This window comes from Schistocerca serialis, chromosome 3, assembly GCF_023864345.2.
Source record: "Schistocerca serialis cubense isolate TAMUIC-IGC-003099 chromosome 3, iqSchSeri2.2, whole genome shotgun sequence".
Classification (NCBI taxonomy): Eukaryota; Metazoa; Arthropoda; class Insecta; order Orthoptera; family Acrididae; genus Schistocerca; species Schistocerca serialis.
Genome location: NC_064640.1, coordinates 461,132,936 through 461,160,363, shown reverse-complemented (window position 1 = coordinate 461,160,363; position 27,428 = coordinate 461,132,936). Strand labels below are relative to the sequence as shown.

General features: G+C 38.3%; 1 protein-coding gene across 7 annotated transcripts in view; it reads left to right on the top strand.

Annotated features, from left to right (window-relative positions):
- Positions 1-27,428, top strand: part of LOC126470365 (thrombospondin type-1 domain-containing protein 7A-like) — a 1,214,159-nt gene that overhangs the window by 1,091,419 nt on the left and 95,312 nt on the right. For all 7 annotated transcript variants that reach the window (XM_050098173.1, XM_050098171.1, XM_050098172.1 and 4 more), the window contains one exon: positions 21,761-22,008. In XM_050098173.1, coding sequence (XP_049954130.1) covers positions 21,761-22,008 — 248 coding nt within the window. The remainder of the gene's footprint in view (positions 1-21,760; positions 22,009-27,428) is intronic.

Genomic DNA, 27,428 nt, shown 5'->3' with positions numbered 1-27,428 from the left:
TCATAACACTGATTCATTATGTCAGTTATGGTAAACTGCACTTAAATATGTAAATCCTTCTGCACATAATATTTGTCTGCAAAAGGTGAATAATTTTTAGCTGCAGAACTGCTATCTTTGTCATTCAGAAGTGTGATGCCAGCACAGTAACATTGTTTCCCTGGAGCTAGTAAAGAAGTGACAACACAGTGCCCGTTGCAGAAAAAAGGAAGGTTAGAGCTTCTCAAAGTATATCAGAATGTAGAAATCATTCCAGTCTGCAATGAGATGAAGTATTCTGGGAAAAACGTGTATTGTTTGTAGATTAATTACTAACACTGATCATTCAGCTCATATCATCAGAGGAATTGATTGTTTTCCCTGCTCTATACTAAATTTTCTGCATTAATTTAAAAAAATTCATCACATATCCACCTTATCTCCTATGTTTGTCATCCCTTATGTTGATGACTTCTTACGTTTTTATAAAACAATCACAGATGTTCTTTTGAGCCACACTGGACATGTATCCCTGCCTTTAAGTGGCATCTACATCCACACTCTGTAAAACACTGTGCAATAAATTGCAGCAGATATGTCCTATTGTAATACATATTAGGGTTTCATCCCATTCCAGTTGCAAATGGACCTAAGGGAAAATACATAAATGCCTCTTTGTGCTCAAAATGGTTCAAATGGCTCTGAGCACTATGGGACTTAACATCTGAGGTCATCAGTCCCCTAGAACTTAGAACTACTTAAACCTAACTAACCTAAGGACGACACACACATCCATGCCCGAGGCAGGATTCGAACCTGCAACCGTAGCGGTCGTGTCGTTCCAGACTGAAGTGCCTAGAACCACTCGGCCACTCTGGCTGGCTTCTTTGGGATCAATAATTAGCCTAATCATGTCTTTACAGACCCCATGAAAGTGGGTTGTAGGTGGCTGTAATATTCCATTTCTTGAAAGTTTGTAAGTACAATTTTACAAGATAGTTAACATCTATCTTCAAGTGTCTGCTAGTTCAGTTTTGCAGCATTTCAATGATGCTCTCTCATGGGTCAAACACACATGTAACCATTCATGTTGCCCTTATTTGTAGCTACGCAAGGTCCCTTGGCATACCTGTTTGGTAAGGGTCCAACACCTTTGAGCAGTACTTCATGATGGGACACAAGCTCCTTTGTACACTGATTACATTTTCACAGTGTTCTGTCAATGAACCAAAATATGTCACCTGCTCTACCTATGACTGAACCTATGTGATCAACCCATTTCATATCACTACAAATTGTAACAAACAGGTATTAATATGACTTGCCTGATTCCAAGTGCGATTCACTAATATTGTAGTAATAGGATACTATTACTGTATAAATTTAAATACTTGAATGTTTAAAGCATTTTGTCAATCTTGGCACAATTATGAAATCTTGACAAGAGCTGACTGAATATTTGTGCATTTTTCTTCAGAAAGTACTTCTCTATAGATAACTGGATCATCTGCAAAGTTCTGAGGTTACTGTTAATGTTGTTTGCCAGGTCATTAATATAGAACATGAACAGTGTCTTGCTTCCCTGAAGAACACTTGAAGTTACTTCTACGTCTGTTGATGACTCTCATCCAAGATAGCACGTTATTCATGTAATCCAAGTGACACTTGGTGGGGTGGCCAATGGGAGTGGCTGTAAATGCCTGTACACTCATTACCATCATCAGGCCCAGATCTAGGAGGGAGTAGGGGGGAGGGGCAACTGGGTATCTGTCCGAGGCAGCAATTTCAGGGAGCACCATCCATATTCTTTAAGAAACAAAACCTTGTTTCACAAAGTGCCTGCCATCCATTGCTTGTTGTCTATAAATTATTTGTATGATTTTGAAACACATCTCTGATGCTTTTTGAACATATTGTAAGTTGATTTCTGAATGAATCATAAGTTGATTTTTTGAATGTGTGCATAGTGTACATAATGTCTCTGCCAGGGGAATCCCTGTTGCATCAAGGAATAAAAAAATTTGAAGCAGGCAAAAGGGGATGGGGCTACATGAGCTGAGCTGAATAAACCCAAATGGGTGAATATAAAAAAAAAAGTACCAATTGCTGTTTGTTTATGTGGTTGCCTGGGTGTACGAATGATAAGCATTGCTATAATTACTCGTGAAACCCATAGATTCAGACAACCAGAGTGGAAATAATTGACTAACAGGAATAAAAGGTAAGAAAGATTACATATTATCTCCTCAGTGCTTTCATGAAGACAACATTTTGAGAGAAAATTTTGCCAGATTGCTACTCTACCAAGGGCCTGTTGTATGGCCCTGGTTAGCAGCCACTTAAGTTCTATTTTCTGAATAGTGCAGAAAACAGAGTTCTACGAACATGTAATAATGCCTAGCCAAATAATAAATGCAGGATAAATAAACTGGTGATTCTGGCATGGTTAGTGAAGTTCGCTGGAGCATAAGTTTTGACAGTGGCGGGATTAGTTATATAGAATTAGTGATGACAAGATTATTTGTTAGAATGGGGACATCACACAAATTATATGTAAGGATATGACAATTCCATCAAATGCCTCACAGTCATTTGATATTGGTACTTCTTGAACTATACTCTGTCATGTTATTTCTCTGAATGAGGTAGATAAAAATGACCATTTGAGCCAAAACAGTCTCACTCATTTGGCATGTGTTACAACTGCTGCAATATTAGAAAGGCCCATTTTATGTTGTGGACAGTGCCAAAACAGTTTAAATCAAATTGAGAAACTACACCAGTCTTGGGTGCTGTTCATTTCAACAGCTTTTTCAGTGTTGGACAATGATATTTTGATTTTCCATGTAGTAAAATATTTGGCAAATTTTGATGAACTAACAGATTCTTTTGCATAAAGGAAAGCATGTCCTGTAAAGCTGTAGCAATGCTAGGGGAAAAAATGCTGGAGCCTAAATATTAAAGAAATGTGTACTGTCTTGCTTGTCTCTTGTCTTTACTGGTTTTATGCTTCCTATAGTTAATTTTATGTCATACAAAAGAGAGAGTTATTAGCTAATAGTGCGGCGGGGCAGGTTTTTGTTCTCTGTGCAGTTGCACATTAAAATTCACCTACCTCAGAACAGCGTCTGCTCGATGTCCCTTCACTCGGCAGTGTAGATACTTACAAGATGATGTAAAAGCAGTGTTGATAAAAAGCACCATCTAATATCTACAATTACTGAGGTGGCGCAACTCTAGTAATGAAAGAAAGATCTATAGAAAAACTGTCATTCAGTTTTTCGGGCAGTAAAAAAATTAATTAGCTTCTGCAAAATAATGTCCGAAATTTCCACACAAAAATGTTTATTTTGTCCTTATAGCCAAGGAAATGGTACTATTCAGTCCACATCTAAACTATTGGCTATTTTCTTCCCAGTCACAATTCATACACACATTTCATATGCACAGCAGCTAGAAATCTGTCCAGATTCGACCTGAATTAAGCAGCATTTTCACAGTCATTAATTTCACCCCTAATTTGATTTATTACAGTTGGTCCTTATTGTGGATTTCTAAAAAAGAAATTGCTCGCCAAAAATGCTCAGTGGTTGAATACTGAAACATGCCATGGGGATACTAGGAAGGCTAAATTTTCATACACAAATATCTTTCCAACAATACAATTCCAAAACTTCCAAACTTCACAAAACTGTCCGTAAATGCAACTGCTATTACGGCCACACAATCTGGATGTGAGAAGCATAATATTTCTTCATTTTTCACATTATTTTGACTCGCACTAGTAACATGACCGTCCGCTTTCAAAAGCTAGTGAGTCACTCCTCTTCTTGCAGCCTCACTCCCGGTGTAACTATCAGGTAACGAGTGGGAACCGACCCAGTTCTGATTGGCTGACTATACTCGCTGCCAATCAGAATACTCGCTCATGATCATACTCTAACCAAAACTGGCCTGCTCCAATCCTTGTACACAGATGCATTTATGTCATTCTGACATACAAATATTAAAGTAATGTTTAATAAACGAAAACAAAAAGGAAATAATTCTGGAAATAATCTTTAGATACTGATTTTACTCCAGCTGACTTTCTGGCTGCTCTGTTACAATAGCAATCACACCTAGACATATGTCATCAGCAAAGTGGGTAAATTCCCTAGGATCATTTTCCCACAACATGCTTGTGTAACTCTTGCAGGTTACTTACGATGGTATATCATGCAACATTTAAGTCTGGCGAATGTCCCACCAACACACTCACATTTATTCCCACAACAATGTTAGACACAAATTATAATTTTGTCTGATTTTTATATTGTGAAAACAAAAAATATTTAAAGTTGTAATATGGAAATCTCAATTAATTAATTATGCACACTGAGAAATCTGTTTATGTTTTCCAGCGATACCAAAAGATGAACTATTATATTTCCTAACTGAATTTAGTTCCCTAAGTGTCAGTTTTTTATTTTTAGCAAATTTTTAATCTCCAAAACTATGATAGTTACAATATTGAAATTTTTATACAATCTTATCCTGAATAACAAAATGTAGCATACCAATTTTGAAAATGATTGAATAGCATCTAATATCATTTATTTAGGTTCATAGGTGGCATGAATATACAGTCGCTCGAAGTGACGCAGGAGCCGTTCTCATGCTGCGGTAGCAGCAGGTGTATATGACTCATAGGTAGGACACAACTTGCAGTCTCCTTCACAGCCTCTGGCTCCAATACTGTGGACTGTACTGCAGTGTAGCTTACTACAATAATTGTTATTGTGCATTAACTCACTACATCACAATAGGTGATGAAAAATACAAATTTTCTGATGAGTTCTTATTCTCCAGGTAAAAAATAATTCCACCCAGTGTTAACCCTAAGGTTTTTTTTTTGTTTATTTTTTAATATAAAAATGTGGGTGGGATGTCAAGCCAGCCCAAGTGAGAGCAGGAGAGACACCACTCGACATCTTAATTTCCACTATACTGAGTATAGGCTTCCATTACAAAATATGCACATTTGAATTCCACATAGCAAAAGACAATGACATGCAACTGAATACTGTGTGAAGAGATGTGGCACTGCACTTTGGCACACTTAAGACCAAATAACATGTCTTACATTTTGTCAAACATATAAGTTTTAGATATTAACCTCTTCAGAAAGATGTGCACTACAAAATGAACATATTTTTGAAAAATCGATTTTCTTTCAATTTTTGACATCCTAGCTTAAACACTCAAGTTTTTTTTTCTTTTTTGGGGGGGGGGGGGGGGAGGGGGGGATGTTTTTGCCCCAGTTCAGAAATATAGTAGATCAGGGGCTGCCCATCAGCCAGCACACAAAGTATCAGCTGGGACTGCGTGAGTAATGTTCCATCCTGCCTGTCAGTAAATGCTCAATCCAGTCACAAATTCTGTTAGATACCCTATAATCATACTTTTGTTAAGTGTTAGTGGTGTACTGAGTTGAATATTTTCTGGAAGTCAAGAAATACTTTATCTGTTTGCCTTGGTCCATGGTTTTCAGGATTCAAGCTGCTTAGCATATGGCAGATCACAGTGGTCGAGTCATCTCATTATATTTTAGTTCAGAATGTGTTCTAAGATTCTAAAACAGATGGACATCAATGACATTTCATGACTATTCACTTCTGTTACTCTTCTTGTAGATAGGTTTGATCTTTGCTTGCTTCCAACAAGTGGGCACAGTTTTCTGTTTGGGAGATGTTATGGTACTGGTATATTGTGGTTAGAAGGAGGGCTAATTCTATATATAATCTGATGAGACTCTGGGCCTTGTTAAGTTTTAGTGATTTCAGCTATTTTGCAACACTGCTGATGCAAATATTTATACTGGTATTACGCAGCTTTATAGTAGTACAATATTTTAACTGCAGTTGTACTTCTGTGTCTTCCATTGTAAAGAAATAATTGAAAATGGAGATCAGAGTTTCTACTTTTGTATTGATACCATCAATTTCGGTTCCATTGTCATCCAAGAGTGTTTGGATACAAACTCTAGTGACACTGTCAGCCTTTTCATATGATTGCAAATTCTTAGGATTTTTTGAGACATCTGTCAATAACATTCTGTTATCGTAGCTATCAAACAAAACTAAAACATTTAATTTGCAATTTCTCTATTTAAAACCTTATTTTTTGTTTTACATGTAAGCTGCAATAGTCACTTTACAAAGACCATACATCATGGTTGGTCCCTCCCATCACAAACTGTTAGTTAGTTGATCAATAGCACGGAAAAACCATTATGATGTGGAACGTGTCAAGTGCACGAGAAATGTGCACAGGAAACAAGGTTTTTTATTTTCATTATAGTGTTACACCTAAATATTTCTATTATCTAACCCATTCCCTTAAATGGCACAAAATGCATATATTATATCTCCAGATTTATTTACTCATATTCAAGAATTCATCTATGTTGTAGAAGGAGTTGTCAAGGAGGTATGATCTCAATTTGTTTTTGAAACTATTACTGCTGTCTGTCAGACATTTTATTTCATCAGGTAATTTATCAAAAATTTTTATAGCAGCATATTTTACCCCTTTCTGTACCAAAGATAGCTTAAGTAAAGGATAGTGTAGGTCTTTCTTTTTTCTGGTATTGTAATCATGAAGTCACTGTTGATTTTAAACTGGTCCATGTTGCTGAGAAAAAATTTCATTATTGAGTAAATGTACTGTGAAGCAGTTGTAAGAATTCATAACCTTTTAAACAGATGCCTACAAGATGTGCGACTATGAACCCCACACATTATTCTAACTACTTTCTTTTGAGCAGTGAATACCTTTTGCCTAAGTGTTGAGTTGCCCCAGAATATTATTCCATATGACATCAGAGAGTGGAAGTATGCAAAGTGTGTTAGCTTACTAATTTCTACATCCTCAAAATTGGCAATTATTCTGATTGCAAAAATTGCTGAACCTAGTCGCTTTAGGAGATCCATAATATGACTTTTCCAATTAAGATTCTCATCTATATGTACACCCAAAAACTTAGTATGCTCTACCCTGGCTACTGACTTCTTTTGATGTGTTATATTTATTGAAGGAATTATACTTTTTGCAGCAGAAAATTGGATGTACTGTGTTTTTTCAAATTTCAGAGCAAGCCCATTCGCAGAAAACCAATTAATAACTTTTACAAAGACCTTATTTGTACCATTTTGTATCAGACTTCCTTTTACTGGATTAATAATTATGCTTGTATCATCAGCAAACAGTGTCAGTTCAGTATCTTGTTTCACATAAGAAGGGAGGTCATTCAAATACACTCCTGGAAATTGAAATAAGAACACCGTGAATTCATTGTCCCAGGAAGGGGAAACTTTATTGACACATTCCTGGGGTCAGATACATCACATGATCACACTGACAGAACCACAGGCACATAGACACAGGCAACAGAGCATGCACAATGTCGGCACTAGTACAGTGTATATCCACCTTTCGCAGCAATGCAGGCTGTTATTCTCCCATGGAGACGATCGTAGAGATGCTGGATGTAGTCCTGTGGAACGGCTTGCCATGCCATTTCCACCTGGCGCCTCAGTTGGACCAGCGTGCGTGCTGGACGTGCAGACCGCGTGAGACGACGCTTCATCCAGTCCCAAACATGCTCAATGGGGGACAGATCCGGAGATCTTGCTGGCCAGGGTAGTTGACTTACACCTTCTAGAGCACGTTGGGTGGCACGGGATACATGCGGACGTGCATTGTCCTGTTGGAACAGCAAAGTTCCCTTGCCGGTCTAGGAATGGTAGAACGATGGGTTCGATGACGGTTTGGATGTACCGTGCACTATTCAGCGTCCCCTCGACAATCACCAGTGGTGTACGGTCAGTGTAGGAGATCGCTCCCCACACCATGATGCCGGGTGTTGGCCCTGTGTGCCTCGGTCGTATGCAGTCCTGATTGTGGCGCTCACCTGCACGGCGCCAAACACGCATACGACCATCATTGGCACCAAGGCAGAAGCGACTCTCATCGCTGAAGACGACACGTCTCCATTCGTCCCTCCATTCACGCCTGTCGCGACACCACTTGAGGCGGGCTGCACGATGTTGGGGCGTGAGCGGAAGACGGCCTAACGGTGTGCGGGACCGTAGCCCAGCTTCATGGAGACGGTTGCGAATGGTCCTCGCCGATACCCCAGGAGCAACAGTGTCCCTAATTTGCTGGGAAGTGGCGGTGCGGTCCCCTACGGCACTGCGTAGGATCCTACGGTCTTGGCGTGCATCGTGCGTCGCTGCGGTCCGGTCCCAGGTCGACGGGCACGTGCACCTTCCGCCGACCACTGGCGACAACATCGATGTACTGTGGAGACCTCACGCCCCACGTGTTGAGCAATTCGGCGGTACGTCCACCCGGCCTCCCGCATGCCCACTATACGCCCTCGCTCAAAGTCCGTCAACTGCACATACGGTTCACGTCCACGCTGTCGCGGCATGCTACCAGTGTTAAAGACTGCGATGGAGCTCCGTATGCCACGGCAAACTGGCTGACATTGACGGCGGCGGTGCACAAATGCTGCGCAGCTAGCGCCATTCGACGGCCAACACCGCGGTTCCTGGTGTGTCCGCTGTGCCGTGCGTGTGATCATTGCTTGTACAGCCCTCTCGCAGTGTCCGGAGCAAGTATGGTGGGTCTGACACACCGGTGTAAATGTGTTCTTTTTTCCATTTCCAGGAGTGTATATCAAGAACAGGAGGGGACCCATGATCAAACCTTGTGGAACACCTAATGTAATTTCACCCCAGTTAGATGAAGTGGCAAACTCCTTTGAATCACTTGAAGCATATGAAGAGACTTTTTGCTTCCTGTTCTGTAGATATGACTTAAACCACTCATATGCTGTTTCATTTATACCATAGAATTGTAATTTCTCTAACATAATGTCTTGGTTCACACAATCAAATGCTTTGGATGAGTCATAGAATATTCCTACTGGTGACATTTTACTATTTAAAGACTCCATTATGTGGACAGTGAAATTGTATGTATCTGTCTCAGTGGAACAGCATTTCTGAAATCCGAACTGTGATTTACTAAGTATCCCATTACTGTTGGATGGCTAACCATTCTTCAGTACAGTACTTTCTCAAAGATTTTTGAAAATGCTGTAAGCAAGAGGCCTGACACTGGCATGTTTTAACCTGTCTGGAAAAATACCCTGAGTCAGTGATGCATTACATATGTGATTCAAAACATCAGCTGTAATTGCTCCACATTGTTTTAATAACTTGTTAGAGGTGTCATCTACTCCTGCAGGACATTTATTTTTCAAAGATTTAATAATTTTCCTTATTTCACAAGAGGTTGTTAGATGAAACTTAATCTGACTAAAATTTTTCAAATCTGACTCTTCCATGTTCTGCCTGGCTTTTTCTTTTGAACTATTCTCACCAATTTTTTCTCCTACACTTAATAAGTGATTGTTCAATACAGTGGCTACCTGTGTACTGTTGGTTAAGATGGTCTCATTCTCTTTAACAGTAATACTACCTACCCAAGTGGTTACTTTTCCTGTCTCCCTTCTAACAACATTCCATATTGATTTGATTTTATTGCTGGAGTTGTTAATTTCTTCTCTAACGTACATATTTCTTGATTTCCTTACAACTTTTCTCAGTATGTTACAATAAATTTTATAGTGTAAAACTACTCCTGGATCTTTTCTAGTTCTTGCTGTCTCATACAGTTTTCTTTTTCTTTCTGAAGACACTTTAATACCTACAGGAATCCAAGGTTTCTTTGAAAAGTTTGTGGTGTTACATTCAGTAATTTTCTTTGGAAAACAATGTTCAAAAAGGGATATAAATTTATCAAGAAATATGCCGCATTTATCATTAGTATTTGGATCATTATACACATCTTTCCAGTTTGCATTTCCTACATGTTCTCTGAAGTGGTCTATAGATACTGGGTTGAGCACCGTCACACTTTTTCTCAGTGGTTTCTGAAGTGTATGCCCCATTAAGCTTTATAAGTTAATTGATTCTGCATCATGGCCTGATAATCCATTTACCACAGTTCTAATAGGTACATATAATTTTACTGCTTCTTTGACTACTTTTATTGACTTGAGTGGCAACTATTCTACAAGTTCCTGCCCATGGGATAAATCTACCCTACGGTGCTTCCACCTTTTTATTTACTGCACTGAATATGTAGTCTTTCTTCGATTTTTAGTTATCCTTTGCACTTTTATCATAGTTGGTGCATCTGCATTTTGGTCACTGTTACCAGTTTTGATTTTGACATCCTCAGAGAGGTCATATGTATTTGAAATAAGTCATATTTCAGAAATTCCAAGAGCTGCTTATGTAATAAATATTTCTTAACTGCCAGTTTCAGTCATCTGTTCATCAAGTACCATAAAATTATTTATAACAGCCTCTATGACAGCATACTTACTGTCGCATTAAATAAAATAAAATAAAAAAAGCATCCTGAGTCACTGCTGTAAAATACGTTATACAGACAGTAAAATGCACTGAGACAATTAATCCCTGTAAATTGTAATTGGCTTCCACCCTTCATACAACTAACATATTTCCATGCCTTTTTAGATGTTAAGTGTCATATTAATGAGGGATCAACCTTTCCACATTGAAAGTGAAATTTTGTGCCATACTTTAAACATAATAGAGCCTCTTTTTGTAAAGGTTATCACTTTTGTTTTTACAAGTCATATCTCATTTGTTGTTTTATTATCACACTCTGTTTTGGTGCCTGAATTTATCACATTTATATTTTAAAGCATGTAGCAGTATGGTATCTCTACTACGAGAATGCCAATAATTCTGACTTTGCATTCCTTTCTGTTTAGTTTTTACCTTCAGTACATGCTTTGCAACACAATATTTTTTTCATTCTGGATTACCATTTACACACTAGAGGTGATATACAGTGTCTTGAGCATGCATCTAACAATAACATGGATTTTAGGTCGGTTTTCAGAATTTGTTGAATGATGTACTTGTTTTCATTTCCACCTTTTTATGTCATCCCATCAGTTGTTTTGTAACTTGTTTGACAATTAAAAAAACCATACGCACATTGAAATACACATCTAGTTCATTACATGTCAAACACTTTTTCTAATTTCAGTTGCATTTATTCCGAAAGGCTAAAATCTTGCAAGCAACACTAGGGAAAATTTTATCCTCTTAGCACAATGTTCACAATATTCAACTAATATTAAATAAGCTTTCCAGAGCATAAGATAATGTACAAAACAAGCTTTGCTTACATTGCAACAAATACCAAGTTCATCATGCTTTAATCTATTCAGTCTACTTTCATGTGAGACATATCTCCATGTCAAATTGTTCAAGTAAGTTGATGTGAGATCATGTTCATGAATATTACTGTTATCTTCATTATGATTTGTAGCAACTGTCTATGAAAGCAGACATTACATACTGGGATATTTCAGGCTCCTAATCTAGGTAATGTACTTACCACAGCCAACTGTTGGTCAGGGAAAGATGAATTACTGGACTGCCAAAAGTGTTTCTTGAAACTTATCCAGAATATTCTTCAAGTTATAAATTTATGCTCACAAACGTATAAAATTCTTTAAAAGTGTCTAGTCTGTGTAAAAAAAAAAAAAACTTGCGATTATCTATTAAAAACACAGCAAAATGCAGTTCCTTGATAGGGAACCTAAAATGCAGAGGAAAATCTAACTGCACTGCCAGTCAAAAAAAGTGAAGCCCCAGCACGGGAAGAGGAATTGCAATGAATCTTCACTGGTTGAGAGGGCATGTGATATTATTTCAGTGATTGAAAAATATGAGCCAAATTTATAACAGATTTGGCAGTATAAGCCCCCTTATCAGTATGATGACACATCCATTGTGGCATGGACGTATGCACTGATTCAGTTAGGAAGCATGTCATTATAACTGGACCATCAATCATTAATACTGTCACTCAGAAAGAGGTGTTGTCTGAGCTAGTCCTGCACATTTTCTGTGTGGTACAGATCTAGAGATCTTGCTGACCATTGGAGGATTTCATCATCATGCAGATGGTTCATAGGGATACATGTCATATGTGGACAAGCATAGTTCTGTTGGAAAATGGTGCCATGATTCTTGCCCATGAGCAGTAACATATGAGGACCATGGATGTCTGATGCACCACTGTGTCATCAGATTTCCCTCACTCACTACCAGCCATGATCTAAAGTCATACTCCATGGGTTCCCACATCATGATGCCAGGAGTAACACTGCCATGCCTCACCAGAACTTTTGATAAATGGGGCCTCTCCCCAGCACGCTGCCATACTCACTGGCAATGGTTATCCAGGGTAGTGCAGAGGCATGATTTTTTCTATACATTATGCAATGTCCTTCATCAGAAGTCTGTGCTTCCTACTTATGGCATCATTCCAAACACAGCTACTTGTGCTGTGGTGGAAGCGGCAGCCTAGGCATGGGACAGTAATTCCCTTGTCCAGCTGCTACTAGTCTCTAAACAATTGTACAGGATGACACAGAATGTTGCATTGAGTCCATTCTTGTTCTCAGATGGCAGGTGCAGATGTCAATGGATTATGATGTGCCTGATTCACACTACAGTGATCATCCCTTGTGGCAGTCAGATGTGGTCATCTGAAAACTAGTTGAGAAGTATGCTTTTGCTCACATTCCTATGCATTCCAACATCAAGTCAATGTCACATTCAAATGCCTCAAAAGTGTGGATACTGCATGATTTGGTCAGCCAGCCAATTGGGGACTGACAATGGGGCCCCTATGAAACTGTATCAGGTGCTGATGATGCTCTCCTTGAGCATGTAGCTGGATAATCAGTCATTTTGACATAACATTTCAGCAGACCAGCTGGCTGTCATCTTCAGGTGAGTATGCTGATGCATAATCTCACCACATCTGTGTTTCCAACAGAATTGCAGCTCGTTTATACTGGGTGGCTGTAGTTAAACTTTCCCTATTTAACACACTGTAACATGGAAACTAATTACCATATGAGTTCCAAACTTTGTAGCATCAATGTCCAGAGTATGGGGTGCATGATTTCCACGCATCAAAGTGCCACTGTCCATTATTCCTAAAGCTCTACTATCAAAACAACAGTAATGTTGCAGCTGCGATTCAAGAATATCACTGGCTGAAAGGATTATGGAAGTGTCCTCTTTCTCCACCTGCTGTGTGTAGCATGATGAAGAAGTTCGGATCAGTTGGAGAACTGGGTGTCGCTCCAGGAAGAGGCCGATGACTGATTGCACCACAGGTGGTCGATGAATGACAGACAACGCTGCGTGAAATTCCCAATCATCAGGCAGTGTGCATGCTGTGTCATAGAAGTTGAACATCCCATAGGCCACTGTACAAAAGGTGCTTCAAACCATTCTCAAATTGTATCAGTAGAAGATCCATGTTGTACAGCAGCTTGCATAACAGGATGTGCAGTGACATGTGGATTTCATGCTCCACCTTCTTGCAAGGATTTAAGTTAATGAGGGCTGGCCCTGGACCATCCTAAGGACAGACAAAGCCCATTTTTCTCTGATGAGTGCGGTGAACACACAGAATTGCCAAGTGTGGGTATCTTCACCTCCAGTCACCATGCATGAAGTTCCTCTGAATGGGGAACGTGTCACTGTATGGTGTGGCTTCATGGGTATGTTCATCATTGGCCCATTCTTTTTGAACAGGTTGGTGCTCAAAGACCAAAGACGTGCAGTGTGACTGGCCAGCATTACTGTGATATGCTTCTCCAGCATGTCATACCCATCCTACAGGAGAAAGACACATTGAACTCAACAGTTTTTATGCAAGATGGGGCTCCACCACACATCACTCATGAAGTTCACCTTTGTCTCAAAAACACATTTGGAAATGGTCAAATTATCTGCTGATCATTTCCAAGTGCTTGGCCGGCATGAACACCTGATATCACTCCCTGTGATTTCTGGTTGTAGGGCTGCCTGAAGGACAGGGTTTACCAGGGCAACATTCACACATGTGCTGATCTGAAGCCCATCAATCAAGTGAGGTAACCAGCATTCTTATGGACATACTTCGTTCTGCCATGTAGAATGCAATCGTGCACTTTCTGACTCTTCTGGACACTGATGGGTGCCATATTGAGGCCCTTTTGTAACAGTAATGGTACCGGTACGTAATGATATGATGTGCACATTAAAAGTGTTTCAATTGAATTGATTCTGCATTACTCTCTTCCCCATGTCATTGACATTAATGCTATCAAGTTTGGTACTCATACAGTAATTAGCTTCCATGTTATAACGTGCTAAATAGGGAAAGTTTAATTATAACCACACAGTATACTGCAGCGAGCCCACCACACAAATGCAAGCAGAAGCACTGTAAACTTGTAGTGAACCAGTGGATGAAACAGACGAAATCACATATCACTAGCAGAACACTAATTAAAAGAATCCACTGGCCAAAATGAAGACTGTTGTTTAATATAAGATAAAATCAGGTTTCACATCTTACTTCATGGCTAACCCTTATACCTATTAATAATATTATCAGATAATCAAACTGAATAGAATACTTCAAAACATATTCCCAGTAGAGGAAAGCAAGAGCAATTATTTGCACCTCATTATACACAGTTGGAGCTAATGAGTGTGATGATGGTGTTCTAAACATTGGTTCTGAGTAGTATGGATATATAAGCCATCCCTCAATCACAAGTAATTGTGTATACTCCAGGTTTCCTCAGTCTCAGATCATCCTTTACTGATCCAAGGAGAGCTGTAAACTTAGCCTGTGGCATGAATATCTTTGTCAAATTCTTGAAATTTTGTTGATGTACTCCCAGCAAAGGGCAAAAAGCAACAGATTTACAAGGATCTTCTGGTGGTTTCAAGTAACACTGTTATAGGTGATAATTAAAACACCCATACTACTATGCTCTATTACTTGAGACTGTTATCTGTTACCTTGAATTTACACTAGAGCCATGACTTTTTTTTTCCTTAATTCACATTATAAAAGGAAATCTGTAATGTCAAAATTCATTCTTAGATTCTATAAATTAATCACCATCTTCCACTCAATCTTAGCAACTTAATTATGTATATGGCAACATTTTATCACTCCAATACTTGTATGTCACTTTCTAATAACTCTTCATTACCTAACTGTTTTCATTAGCTATTTTATCTTCACAACAAAATAATAAGCAAAGAGCTGCATAAAATAAATTTAATTTCTGTACAAGTTTTGGGCACTTAGTGCCTTCTTCATAGCTATCACATTGGCTACAGTAGGTATAACCTTCTGAATAAGGGCATTAAGTGCCCAAAAGCAGTAAAGGAATTAAATTTTTTTTAAGCAACTGATTGCTTAATTTTTAATTATATGCATCTACAAAGGTATAAGTACAAAACTGTAGAAGTAAGCAGATTTTGTGTTGAGCAGCACTTAAAAGATTGTGCATGTGAACTGCAGCTAGATAATGTAGAAATGATATTAGCAACAGTGTACAGGTCCCCTTAGGGGATTGGGAGCTATTCATAAAAATGTTTGACTCCCTGTTATGCCATCTGTCAGACAAAAAGAAGAAGTTACTAATCTGTGCTGATTTCCATGTAAACTTTCTAAGCAATTTTGATAGGAATAGTGAAGTAGAAGTGTTATTAATGACATATAACTTAGAATCAGTTATCAATTTCCCTACATGTATAGCTCAAGACAGTAGCACTCTGATAGATTATGTATTTGTACAACAAGAGGATGTAAAACTAATGTGTGCTTTCCCTGTGGTAAATGGATTATCAGACCATGATGCACAACTGATTAACTTACAAAACTTAGGAGGGTGTACAGTTCAGAAACCGTTAAGTAATAGTGTAAGGCTGGTCAACCTGGTATCTATAGAGCACTTCAGAGAAAGTTTTAAAAATGTTAATTGGGGAACTGTATATAATGCACCAAATGCCAATGTTAAATGCAACATATTTCTTAATAAATTTATATCCCTTTATGAACACTGTTGCCCAAAAAAAAGTTACTAAATGTGACAATAAACAGTTTTAAAAGAAACCTTGGATCACTACAGATATTAAAGTGTCTTCAGGAAGCTAAAGAAAATTGTATGAGGCAGCAAGAATTAGTAAAGACTCAGAATAATTTTACACTATAAAAATTATTGTAACATACTGAGAAAATTTGTCAGAAAATCAAAAAATATGTGTATTAGAGATGAAGTTAACAACTCGGGAAATAAAATCAAATCAGTATGGAATGTTGTTAGAAGAGAGACAAGAAAAGTAACCACTGGGGTAGATAATATTATTATTAAAGAGAATGAGACCATCTTAACCAACAGTACACAAGTAGCTAATGCATTTAACAACCATTTCTTAAGTGTAGGTGAAAATATTGGTGAGAATAGTTTAAAAAAGCCAAGAAGTGTATGGAAGAGTCAGTTTTGAGAAATCCTACTCAGATTAATTTTCATCTAACAGCCTCTTGTTAAATAAGGAATATCATTAAATCTTTGAAAAATAAATGTTCTGTGGGAGTAGCTGACATATCTAACATGATATTAAAACAATGTGGAGCTGTTACAGCTGATTTTCTGAGTCACATCTGTAATGCATCACTAACACAAGGTATTTTCCCAGACAGGTTAAAATACGCCATGTTCAAACCTCTCTACAAAGAAGAAGACACCACAGATGTCAATAATTACCAGCCACATATCCTTGCTTCAGCATTTTCAAAAATAGTCGAGAAAGCAATGTACTCAAAAGTATATTGCTGCAGAGTGAAAATCTCATTCTGGATACTCAAGAGTAATTAACCATCTCTAAAGTAATGGGATAATTAGTAAATCACAGTTTGGATTTTAAAAATGCTGTTCCACTGAGACAGCAGTATACAATTTCACTGCCAACATAATAGAGTATTTAAATAGTAAAATGTCGCCAATTGGAATTTTCTGTATACCATGGCATTATGTTACAGAGATTACAATTCTGTGGTATAAATGGAACAGAATGTGAGTGATTTAAGCCATATCTACACATAACAGGAAGCAAAAAGTTTCTTTATATGGCTTACGTGAAAGAAAGATCCCTTATCATTTAGCTACAATATAGCAGGTCCGCAACTGGAAGCAGTTAAATCTGTAAATTATCTGGGAGTACTCATTAGGAGTGATTTAAAATGGAATGATCATAAAAAGTTGATCGTCAGTAAATCAGATGCCAGACTGAGATTCATTGGAAGAATCCTAAGGAAATGCAATCCGAAAACAAAGGAAGTAGGTTACAGTACACTTGTTTGCCCACTGCTTGAATACTGCTCACCAGTGTGGGATCCGTACCACATAGGGTTGATAGAAGCGATAGAGAAGTTCCAACAGAGAGCAGCACACTTTGTTACAGGATCATTTAGTAATCGCAAAAGCATTACGGAGATGATAGATAAACTCCAGTGGAAGACTCTGCAGGAGAGACACTCAGTAGCTCGGTACGGGCTTTTGTTGAAGTTTCGAGAACATACCTTCACCGAGGAGTCAAGCAGTATATTGCTCCCTCCTACGTATATCTCATGAAGAGACCAAGAGGATAAAATCAGACAGATTAGAGCCCACACAGAGGCATACAGCCAATCCTTCTTTCCACGAACAGTACGAGACTGGAATAGAAGGGAGAACCGATAGAGGTACTCAAGGTACCCTCCACCACACACCGTCAGGTGGCTTGCGGAGTATGGATGTAGATGTAGATGTAGATGTCGAAGTGATTTAAGGAAGTTCCCCACTTCACTTACCTGGGGTGAAATTACACTAGGTGTTCCAGAGGGTTCGATCATGGGTCCCCTTCTGTTCTTGATATATGTGAATGACCTCCCTTCTTATCTTAAACAAGCAGCTAAACTGATACTGTTTGCTTATGATACAAGCATCGTTATTAATCCACTAAAAGAAACGTGAATAGAAAATGATACACATAATGTCTTTGGAAAAGTTATTGATTCGTGTTCTGCCAATGCACTGAATTTTGAAAAAACACAGTACATCCAATTTTCTACTGCAAAGAGTACAGTTCCTTCAATAAATATAATGCATCAACAGAAGTCAGTAGTCAGGATAGATCATATTAAGTTTTTGGGTATACATATAGATGAGAATCTTATTTGGAAAATTCATATTTTGGATCTCCTGTAGCGACTGGGTTCAGCAACTTTTGTAGTGAGAATAATTGCTAATTTTGAGCACATAGAAATTAGCAAGCTAACATAATTTGCATACTTTCACTCTCTGATGTCATACGGAATAATATTTTGAGGTAATTCTACGCTTAGATAAAAAGCATTCACTGCTCAGAAGAAAGTGGTTAGAATAATGTGTGGGGATCATAGTCGCACGTGTTGTAGGCATATTTTTGAAAGGTTAGGAATTCTTACAACAGCCTCACAGTACATTTACTCAGTAATGAAATTTGTTCTCACCAACATGGACCAGTTTAAAAACAACAGTGACATTCATGATTATAATACCAGAAGAAAGAAAGACTTACACTATCCTCTACTTAACCTATCTTTGGCACAGAAAGGGGTAAAATACACTGTTGTAAAACTTTTTCATAAATTGTCAGATGAAACAAAATGTGTGACAGACAGCAGTAATAGTTTTAAAAATAAATTGAAATCATATCTCCTTGACAACTCCATCTATACCATAGATGAAGTCCTGAATAGGGATACATAAATCTATAGGTATAATATAAGGAATATGTTGCATTTAAAGGAATGGGGTAGGTAATACAAATTTTAAGCTTAAATAAAAAATCTTAATTCATGTGTGCATTTCTTATGCACTTGACATATTCCACATCATATGGGTCACCGTGAGACTGGTCAATCGAACACGTAACAACTAACTAACAGTTTCTGGGAATAGATGAAATACTATTTTATCTTTAAATTTTGTTGTTGTCTCTATTTATTCCTTCATTTATGTTTGCCTTCTTTATTTTTTTGGCTTCATACTTCTTTATTTCATTAGTATTTCCATATTAGATAACTTTATGTTCCTATCCTATCTTCTATAACTTCTCTTTCTCATATCCTGTTCTTCTTTTGTGTGCTGTTGTCTCTCAATTTGTGGCTTACCTCTCAGCATATGTCAGCGCTTATATAACGGGTGTCTCTCCTAACAGCGCAAATTCTCTGGTGTTTCAGAAGATATTTTCAATTTCGTTTTTGCGATGTGTAGATTGAGTCAGTCCAAAGAAATACCGATAATAATCTGTTTAATGTGATGCCCAGTATAGAGTACTCCAGCAACAACTCACATGCCACTGTGCCCACACTGTCTGCTACAGCCACCCAGCACTACTACTCAATCCCTGTTGGAGTACTGCTTGTTCTTCATATTTTACTGTCTCTATCAAATACATATTGACAAAATTAAAATTGCACCAAACTAATTTGGGACTGCTCTGTCAAATGGGCATGTAAAAGTTCACTTTAAAAATTAAGTTTGTAATGGGGTACAAGCTGACACTTTCCATTGACAATGGGCATTTTGCATAAAAGGCATGATGATCAGTATTTGTTTGGGCTGACCCCACTACTGTGAGCCTGCCATACTGAGTTGCTTTGCTGGCTGGCAGCCTACAAGTCAGGGACAAAAATTGAGACATTAGTCTGAGTGTGTAGGGGGGAGGGGGTGAAAGATGGCCAGAGCCAGAGAGAGAGGAGAGATTTGGGGGGGGGGGGGGGAGGCAGGAGGAGATCGGCAAAGAGAGGGGGAAGAGGAGGTGGTCAGAGCAAAGGATGGTAGGGGATGAGAGAGAAAGGGAAGCATTAGTTGGACAGAGGGAGATAAGGTGACAGACCAATGGAGGGGAGGAGGGGATGGATACAGAGAGAGGAGGAGGAGGAGGAGATGGTCAGAGAAAGGGGGGGGGGGGGGGAGATAACGGACAGAGAGAGAGATGGAGGAAGTGATGGACAAAGAGAGTTGTGAGGAGGAGATGGACCAAGAGGGGGCAGAAGGATATGTAGCTGTGCTGTGCTGTGCTGTAGCCAAGTGGCTGTAGCTTGTGCTGAATTGGTACTGCTGTCAGATGGATGGGGCAGCACAGTTGCTGGCAGCTCCCATCACTGCCATGACATATTGCCCCAAATACCAGTTAAATATGGAATAGATTACATTCATGCCTCCTGAGAACCTTCCTGGCACACACTGCTGAAATAATTTAAGTTATGTGAAAGTGATGATATTCATTTACCTGATATTGTTCTCGGAATTTTTATCATAGTTCTATGCAGCAGCCTGTATACAAAATTACTGCAATGTCAGACAAGATGTCTGATCGCAGATACTTACAAGTAAACCTACACAAGTGATATATTTCAGTTTTGATTGACTTTGAACATGTTGTAGTGTACAGCAAAATAAGAGACACCTATATTTTATGTGCCCATTTGGCCATTAGGGGTGTGTAAAGCGACCATGAAAAAAATTGAGTTCCATATTTCTGAATGAATACCACTGAAATGGTACCAGATAAAAAAATAGATATAAATAAAATGTCTATTATCTGCAATGTATGTTACAATGATGCAACTAGATTTGTCAATAACATCATTTTTTAAACCCCTAACCACTCATTATTTAGCTTTTTATTTTGATGTTTAATAGCAAAATGTATAATGTCATTAACAACAAATTATATCATATATGAGGAAGTGGTATTCCAAATATACATTTGTCAGAAATGAGCTAGAAATATCTTTATATTACTGTATGCAGTGAAACTGTGCTGCAGTGTCACACATTCATCCATTGGCCACCAAAATTTACAAATTTACTTTTTCTGTCATAAATTGTATGAATATCAATTTATGCCCAATTTTCATAACTTCTTTAACTCCTTGTTTATTAATTTTTCCATAGAGTGTATTATGCTCAATTTTTTCAAGGGGGTGTTTCACCCATTTAAGATCCACACATACATAAAAAAAATTTTCTTTAATTTTGCTTCACACTACAGTGTATTCAAAGCCAATCAAAACCGAAGTGTATCCCTTGGGTAGATTTACTAGTTAGTGCTTCCTGTGTAAAATGTAAACTTTTATGGCTGGAATTGCCACAATTAATTAAATATACTGGGCAACCATGGCATGATAGCCCAGAATATTTTTATTAATTATGATTGGTACCTGTGTGAAGCAGGGGAAGGTTGCTAGTCAGCATATACTTCTGAATAGACAGTCCTCTATGGTTAGTAAGTAGGCACTCCAAAACTTGAGTTTTAGGTGTAACAAGCCATAGATGCATTAGCCTCTTATTATGCAGTTATTCTGAGCTTTGTTTTGTGTGATGTTCCATTCTCTGCTTTGTTACTTCTTTTATGCATTTTACCTCTCTTGCACCTTGGATATGTCTCAACAGTTGAACTTTTGGCTTTGAAAAATCGAGATGCAATGTCCTTTCTTAGTACATATCACAGCTGGCCCTTCAGCATTAGTGATTGTGTGTAAGTGAATCTGCATTTACAAAAATGTAATGTATGTGCCATGTAAGTACCAGAATTCAAATAGTGTAATTAGTTTCACCCATGCCACTGAAATATTTATGTGCTGCTTCTCAAATAAGATTGTATTATATACCTGCCTCTTTATCAACATTACAACTCTAATTTTAGATTTAAAATGTATTTTATTAGTCACTGCATAGTGCTAAATATCTATACACGCTTCTTTTTTTTCTTTCAATTTACAGCCATGTGATGTGAACAAACAACGTCAGAGGACAAGATCAGTATTGAGAAAACCAGCCAAAGCAGACTACCCATGTCCTCCTTTAATAGAGGTTCAGTCCTGTGAAATCAATGTAACTTGTTTCACATATAGCTGGCAAGAGACTCGATTTAGTTCTTGTTTACCATTAGGTGGAAGCCCATGTGGAGAAGGAATACAGGCAAGAGCTGTCTATTGTCGACGAAGTGATGGAAGAACTGTTGAGGACAGGTAATATGACAATTCATGTGTTATCTAGCAAAATTTGTTGTACTAATTGTAAACTAACCAATTTTGATCTGTCTGAAAAGTTACCTGTTTAGTATATGGATAGAAGATAAAATGTTTATCCAGGAGTTGATTTTTTTATAAGTGAAACATTAAAATTAGTTTATATCATCACACTGTTCAGAAAGTATGAAGCGAAGGTGAGCCACATTCCACACAAAAACTAAAAAGAAATTATGACTAAAGACAGCAGGTGAGGATCACATATGAGCCAATGTAAATATCAGGAACCATATTCCTATCTGCTGCCTGATATTTAAAAAAAAAAGTGTTACTAGAACATTCACTCATTTTATTTAAATTTTAGGACCAGCTTCTCATTGATACAGTATCCACAATAGAAAAAATATAACAAATACTTTCTTCGCTATACTGTCCTTGTTGACAAAAAAAGAATTTTATATCCTTGTCCATGTCTACACTGTAATAGAATTTTAGAATACTGTGAGGCTGTGCATTGTGGTGGAGATTATTTTCACTTATTTGTAATAATGCATGTTCCAAAATGCTCATGATATTATCTGCAGTACAAACATTGCAATGCATATTGATATATGCAGAGATAGTGAGTTATTACTTTTGAAAATAAGTGGAATTGTTGTGAGTGATTGTGTTGGGGTAACTACAGAGAAATACATATCTAAAATACCTCAAATATTGTCCACTCCCATAGAAGCTGCTTTCTACCAACTAAATACTGCTCTGCATTTTGCCCATTCCCTTGACTGTGAAGAGGTGAATCAGTGGCAGTACTGAACATTTAAGCAGCTGCCAGTGTAGTTAACTGTGTTTGTAATACATGCAGTAATTTTATAAGAGTTGTAGATTCTCTGTTCAAATAGCATAAATATTTCTGCACAGAGCTCCAGATTATTCATATCAGATATCAATATGTTCTCCAAATAGGTGACACTATTGAGATATTATTCATAACTGCAGGATGAGACAATCCTTCTTGCAAAAAATCTATCAAAGCTTTCTTTGAGATCCGAATGGAACTGATGTTTTAGAATCCCACTCACAATGTAAGTAACTAAACTTCTTGAAATAAACAGATAAATATTCCTTTAAAGATGGTAAACAGCCAATCAGTTGCAAATGGGTTTACTAAAACCCCTTTACTGTGGTGTCAACATTTATAAACAGTCTTCTTCAGAAGGAAATATTGACAACTGGACTACATGTTGTGGCAGAGGAAAAGTTAAAATATAGCCAAAGGTGTCAGTCAAGTATCAAATGTAGAAAGATTCACAAAGAAAGTCAGCATTTGAAGTACTGTTGAAAAACTTTGGGCCCAGGATAGTACTCAATACCAAGAGTCAGTTAAAACAAAAAAGTTATAGTTGTGAGATATTTGCGGGCAAACCTAAATGTTTACAGAAAGACAGGCTCCATGGGGTATAATGTAGCATATTTCTGGCAATAGAGTGAAACCTTAAAGCAACATAGGAAGAAACTGAGTCTCTACACAGATAGTTTGCACAAGGATAACAAACATAAAGATGACAAACGCTGTAGTTGGAGCCACCAGACTCATTTGACAAGTTATAGCAGTTGGAGGTGACATTAGCTGTGCCATAATATATTGGGATAAATAAAATTTCATAACTGCAGGATGAGACAATCCTTCTTGCAAAAAATCTATCAAAGCTTTCTTTGAGATCCGAATGGAACTGATGTTTTAGAATCCTACTCACAATGTAAGTAACTAAACTTCTTGAAATAAACAGATAAATATTCCTTTAGAGATGGTAAACAGCCAATCAGTTGCAAATGGGTTTACTAAAACCCCTTTACTGTGGTGTCAACATTTATAAACAGTCTTCTTCAGAAGGAAATATTGACAACTGGACTACATGTTGTGGCAGAGGAAAAGTTAAAATATAGCCAAAGGTGTCAGTCAAGTATCAAATTTCACCTCCATATTAATTGAAGCACGCAGAACATGGTTGTAAGCGTTTGGTATTTCCTCATCAATGTACAGCTGCACCATCACCAAGGCAATGCTTTGCATTCTGTAAATAATGAGACAAAATGTTATGACAGTACCCTTACAAATTTTTGTTGTATATTGATCCTGTCAGTGGCACAAAAATCAGTGTCCATACATATGGATGATAGAAGGATTGAAATAAAATACAGTAAAACAAAGCCATAATCAGATTAAAAAATTTAATTCATTGGAAAAGGAACACAGCTGGTGTTCTAACCTAAGAACACTGGACTTTATTACATGAAAAAGCATAAACACATGGGAGACTAAGTTCATACAGCAGACAACACACAAGCAACCAGCAGAGGCTGGTGCTCCAGCCTATATAGTCATTAGTTCTAACAGGGGCACAAATGGCAGGCTATGCACGCAACTGCTGTCATACTAGCTGGCCAAGTGGCCTCTAGTGGCCAAATCAAGCACGACCTTCATGTGCAAGCTATGATGCAGCACACATACAAATTTGGTAGTTACAGCACTCCTCTTCCTTTGCAAAGAAGTGAACACTGTGCTCATGTCCATTTCTTCTGTTGTTGTCATAGATTAATGAGCCATGTGATGTGCTGCTGTTAGTGTGTAGGGTCAGAAGTGGTATGAGGGCAGAAAGGTGCGGCACCTGCCCCCCTGTGAGAGTCCATATGGTAGGACAGGTGATGGTGGTGAAGATTTCATTTCCACATCTGAGTTCATCCTCAGTGAAGGAGGCCACAGTGAAGGTGGCTCAATAGGCAGCACTGGCTGCAACAGAGGTGGCAGTGGCGGAGGTGTTGGCTGGGACAGTGCAAGAACTGCGGTCCTGACTTGACCACCAACAGCTGAACGGGGCACCTACATCAGAGGAGACAGTTGTGATAATGTCGGCAGCAGCGAATGCACCATCCACGATTAATGAGACGGATGACACGAGGGCAGCAGAGATGTTCCTGGTATGCAGGTGTCCACACAGGGTCATAGATGGTCAAAGTGTCATAATGCCCTTCCCTCAGCAGTGTGAACAATGCAGAGGTGTTGGCCATAGTGACTCTTGATGACTACTGGCAGCCATTTCAGTCAGCAGCCAAAATTGCAACTGTGCCAGTCATAAGCATTGTGGAGACAATGTCAGCAGATGTGCTGGTGACAGTTGGAGCAGATGTAGCAGAGTCTGGGGCTAACAGTCATACAACAATTCTATTGAACTCTTTATCTCCAACTGGGGTAAAACTGTAAGAACTGAGGAACCAGTCAGAGCCACTTCCGGCGACACATACGAAACCTGTTTTTTTGTGTGAATCTTAAATGTTCATACTACTCGTTCAGCTTCTCTATTTGATTCAGGGTGGAAAGGAGGAGCTGTGACATGGTAAACACCACTTTTTTTTTTTTTTTTTAATCTTCAAATTCCTGAGATGCATACTGGAGGCCATTGTGTGTATACGGCAGACTTTACACTTGAATTGATTCCCAAGACTGCTGTGGAATTGGCCATTGTGACAAATATGCACCGTGGAGGGGTAGGGGGGGGGAGGGGGGTCGGTTTGCCTGATGGGTGACACACTGTGGGCAGGTTGCAACAACTCACACAATTTCCACTTCAATGCTTGTCCAAAAAACATGCCTGCATGCTAGCACTTTTGTACATGACACATCCCAGTGGTCCACAGGTAATAAATGCATAACATCATCAAAAGAAACAATTTGGCTTGAAATAGGATCCACAACTACTGCATCTGCAATTTTAGTGCCAGTAATAGGTAAACCATTAACAACATTTTCCAAATGAAAATAAAGCAATTCCTCTTTATCAAACTGAATCTGAACACATCGGCAAAGATGATAAGGCATTAGTATTTGCATGTTACACCATTGGTCATAAATATACCTCCCAACTGTATCATAACAGGAAAAATAGCTGACTGCTGCAAGCAATGCATGGCTTTGTCTGGAAAGAATACCTGTGGTTTTAAAAGAGATACCAGTGGTTTGTGGTCTGTGATCAGATGAAACTTAGACCCATATAGAATAACATGAAATTTTTGTTTTTGAGAATACACATTTGCTAAAGCCCCTTTCTATATCTGAGAACAATGCTGTTGTGCTGAATTTAAGGTTTTAGAGGCATATGCAATAGTGTGTTCTGTTCTGTTTGCATACATATGAGCAAGGATGGCGCCAAGGCCGAACTGAGATATGTCTATGGCTACCACAAGGTGCTGGCCTGCCTGAAAACTGATGAAACAAGAAGCTGACTGCAGCTTGAACTTTCGACAACTTGAATGCCTGGTCACAAGCTGGGGATCATACAAAGTGAACATCATTATGTAATGATGCATGGAATGGTTGCACCACAGTAGCAGCATCAGATATGAATTTGAAGTAGTACACAATTGTGCCTAAAAATACCTGTGGGGTGAGGCAATACAGCAATAGCATCAGTATGCTGGCATGATGGTTAAATACCCAAATTAATAATAGATGGTTGAAGAAACTGTATCTTGTTCAAACTGCACATTAACACTGCTGACCATCAAACAGAAAATAGAGCATGAAGGTTCTACAAATGTTCCTGTGTAGAGGCATCAGACACAACTATGTCATCTAAATAGTTGATTCAGCCTGGAACTAATGCAATAAGTTGCTCTAAAAAGTGTTGAAAAATATTTGGTGCACTTACCACACCAAAAGGCAAATGCTGATATTAATAAAGCTCAAATGATGTATTGATAAATAGGTGGTGTTTAGATTCTTTGTCTGGCAACAGCTGTAAATATGCATCTGCTACGTCAATCACTGAAAAATAAGGCTCCCCTATAATTATGCTACCAGCTCATCAGGGTATGCTAATGGATAGGTATCAATGATTAACTGTGCTTTAATTGATTTTTTAAAGTCACTTCAGAAGTGTAATTTACCTTTAGGTTTCTTTATTATCACCAGTGGTGTAGACCAATCATTGGAAGGAATAGGTCAAATAACATCAAGGAATTTAAGATGATCTAATTCTGCTTTTACTTTTACCTGTAAAGTTATGGGTACTGAGCAAGCCTAGAAAAAATGGGGGTGGGCAGACCATTTCATTGTAATATGAGCCTGAAATTCTGTTGTGCATCTCAGTCGTGGAAAAAAGAAAGAGGAAAATTCAGCACACAGAGCATCTAACTGTTGATATGGAACTTGATCAGAAACTAAATGCACTTTGTTATCGATGGAGAATGCTAAAAGTTTAGAAGTGTACAAACCAAACAGATTTTAAGTGTAAACATTTTCCACAGCTAGGAGTGTTAATGAATTAACCACAGCTTTTAAGTCCCAGGTATATAAAACTGTCCAAGACTGGAAATCTGTTGCTTGTTATAACTGACCAGCCTCCATGGCAATGGGCCAGAGGGAG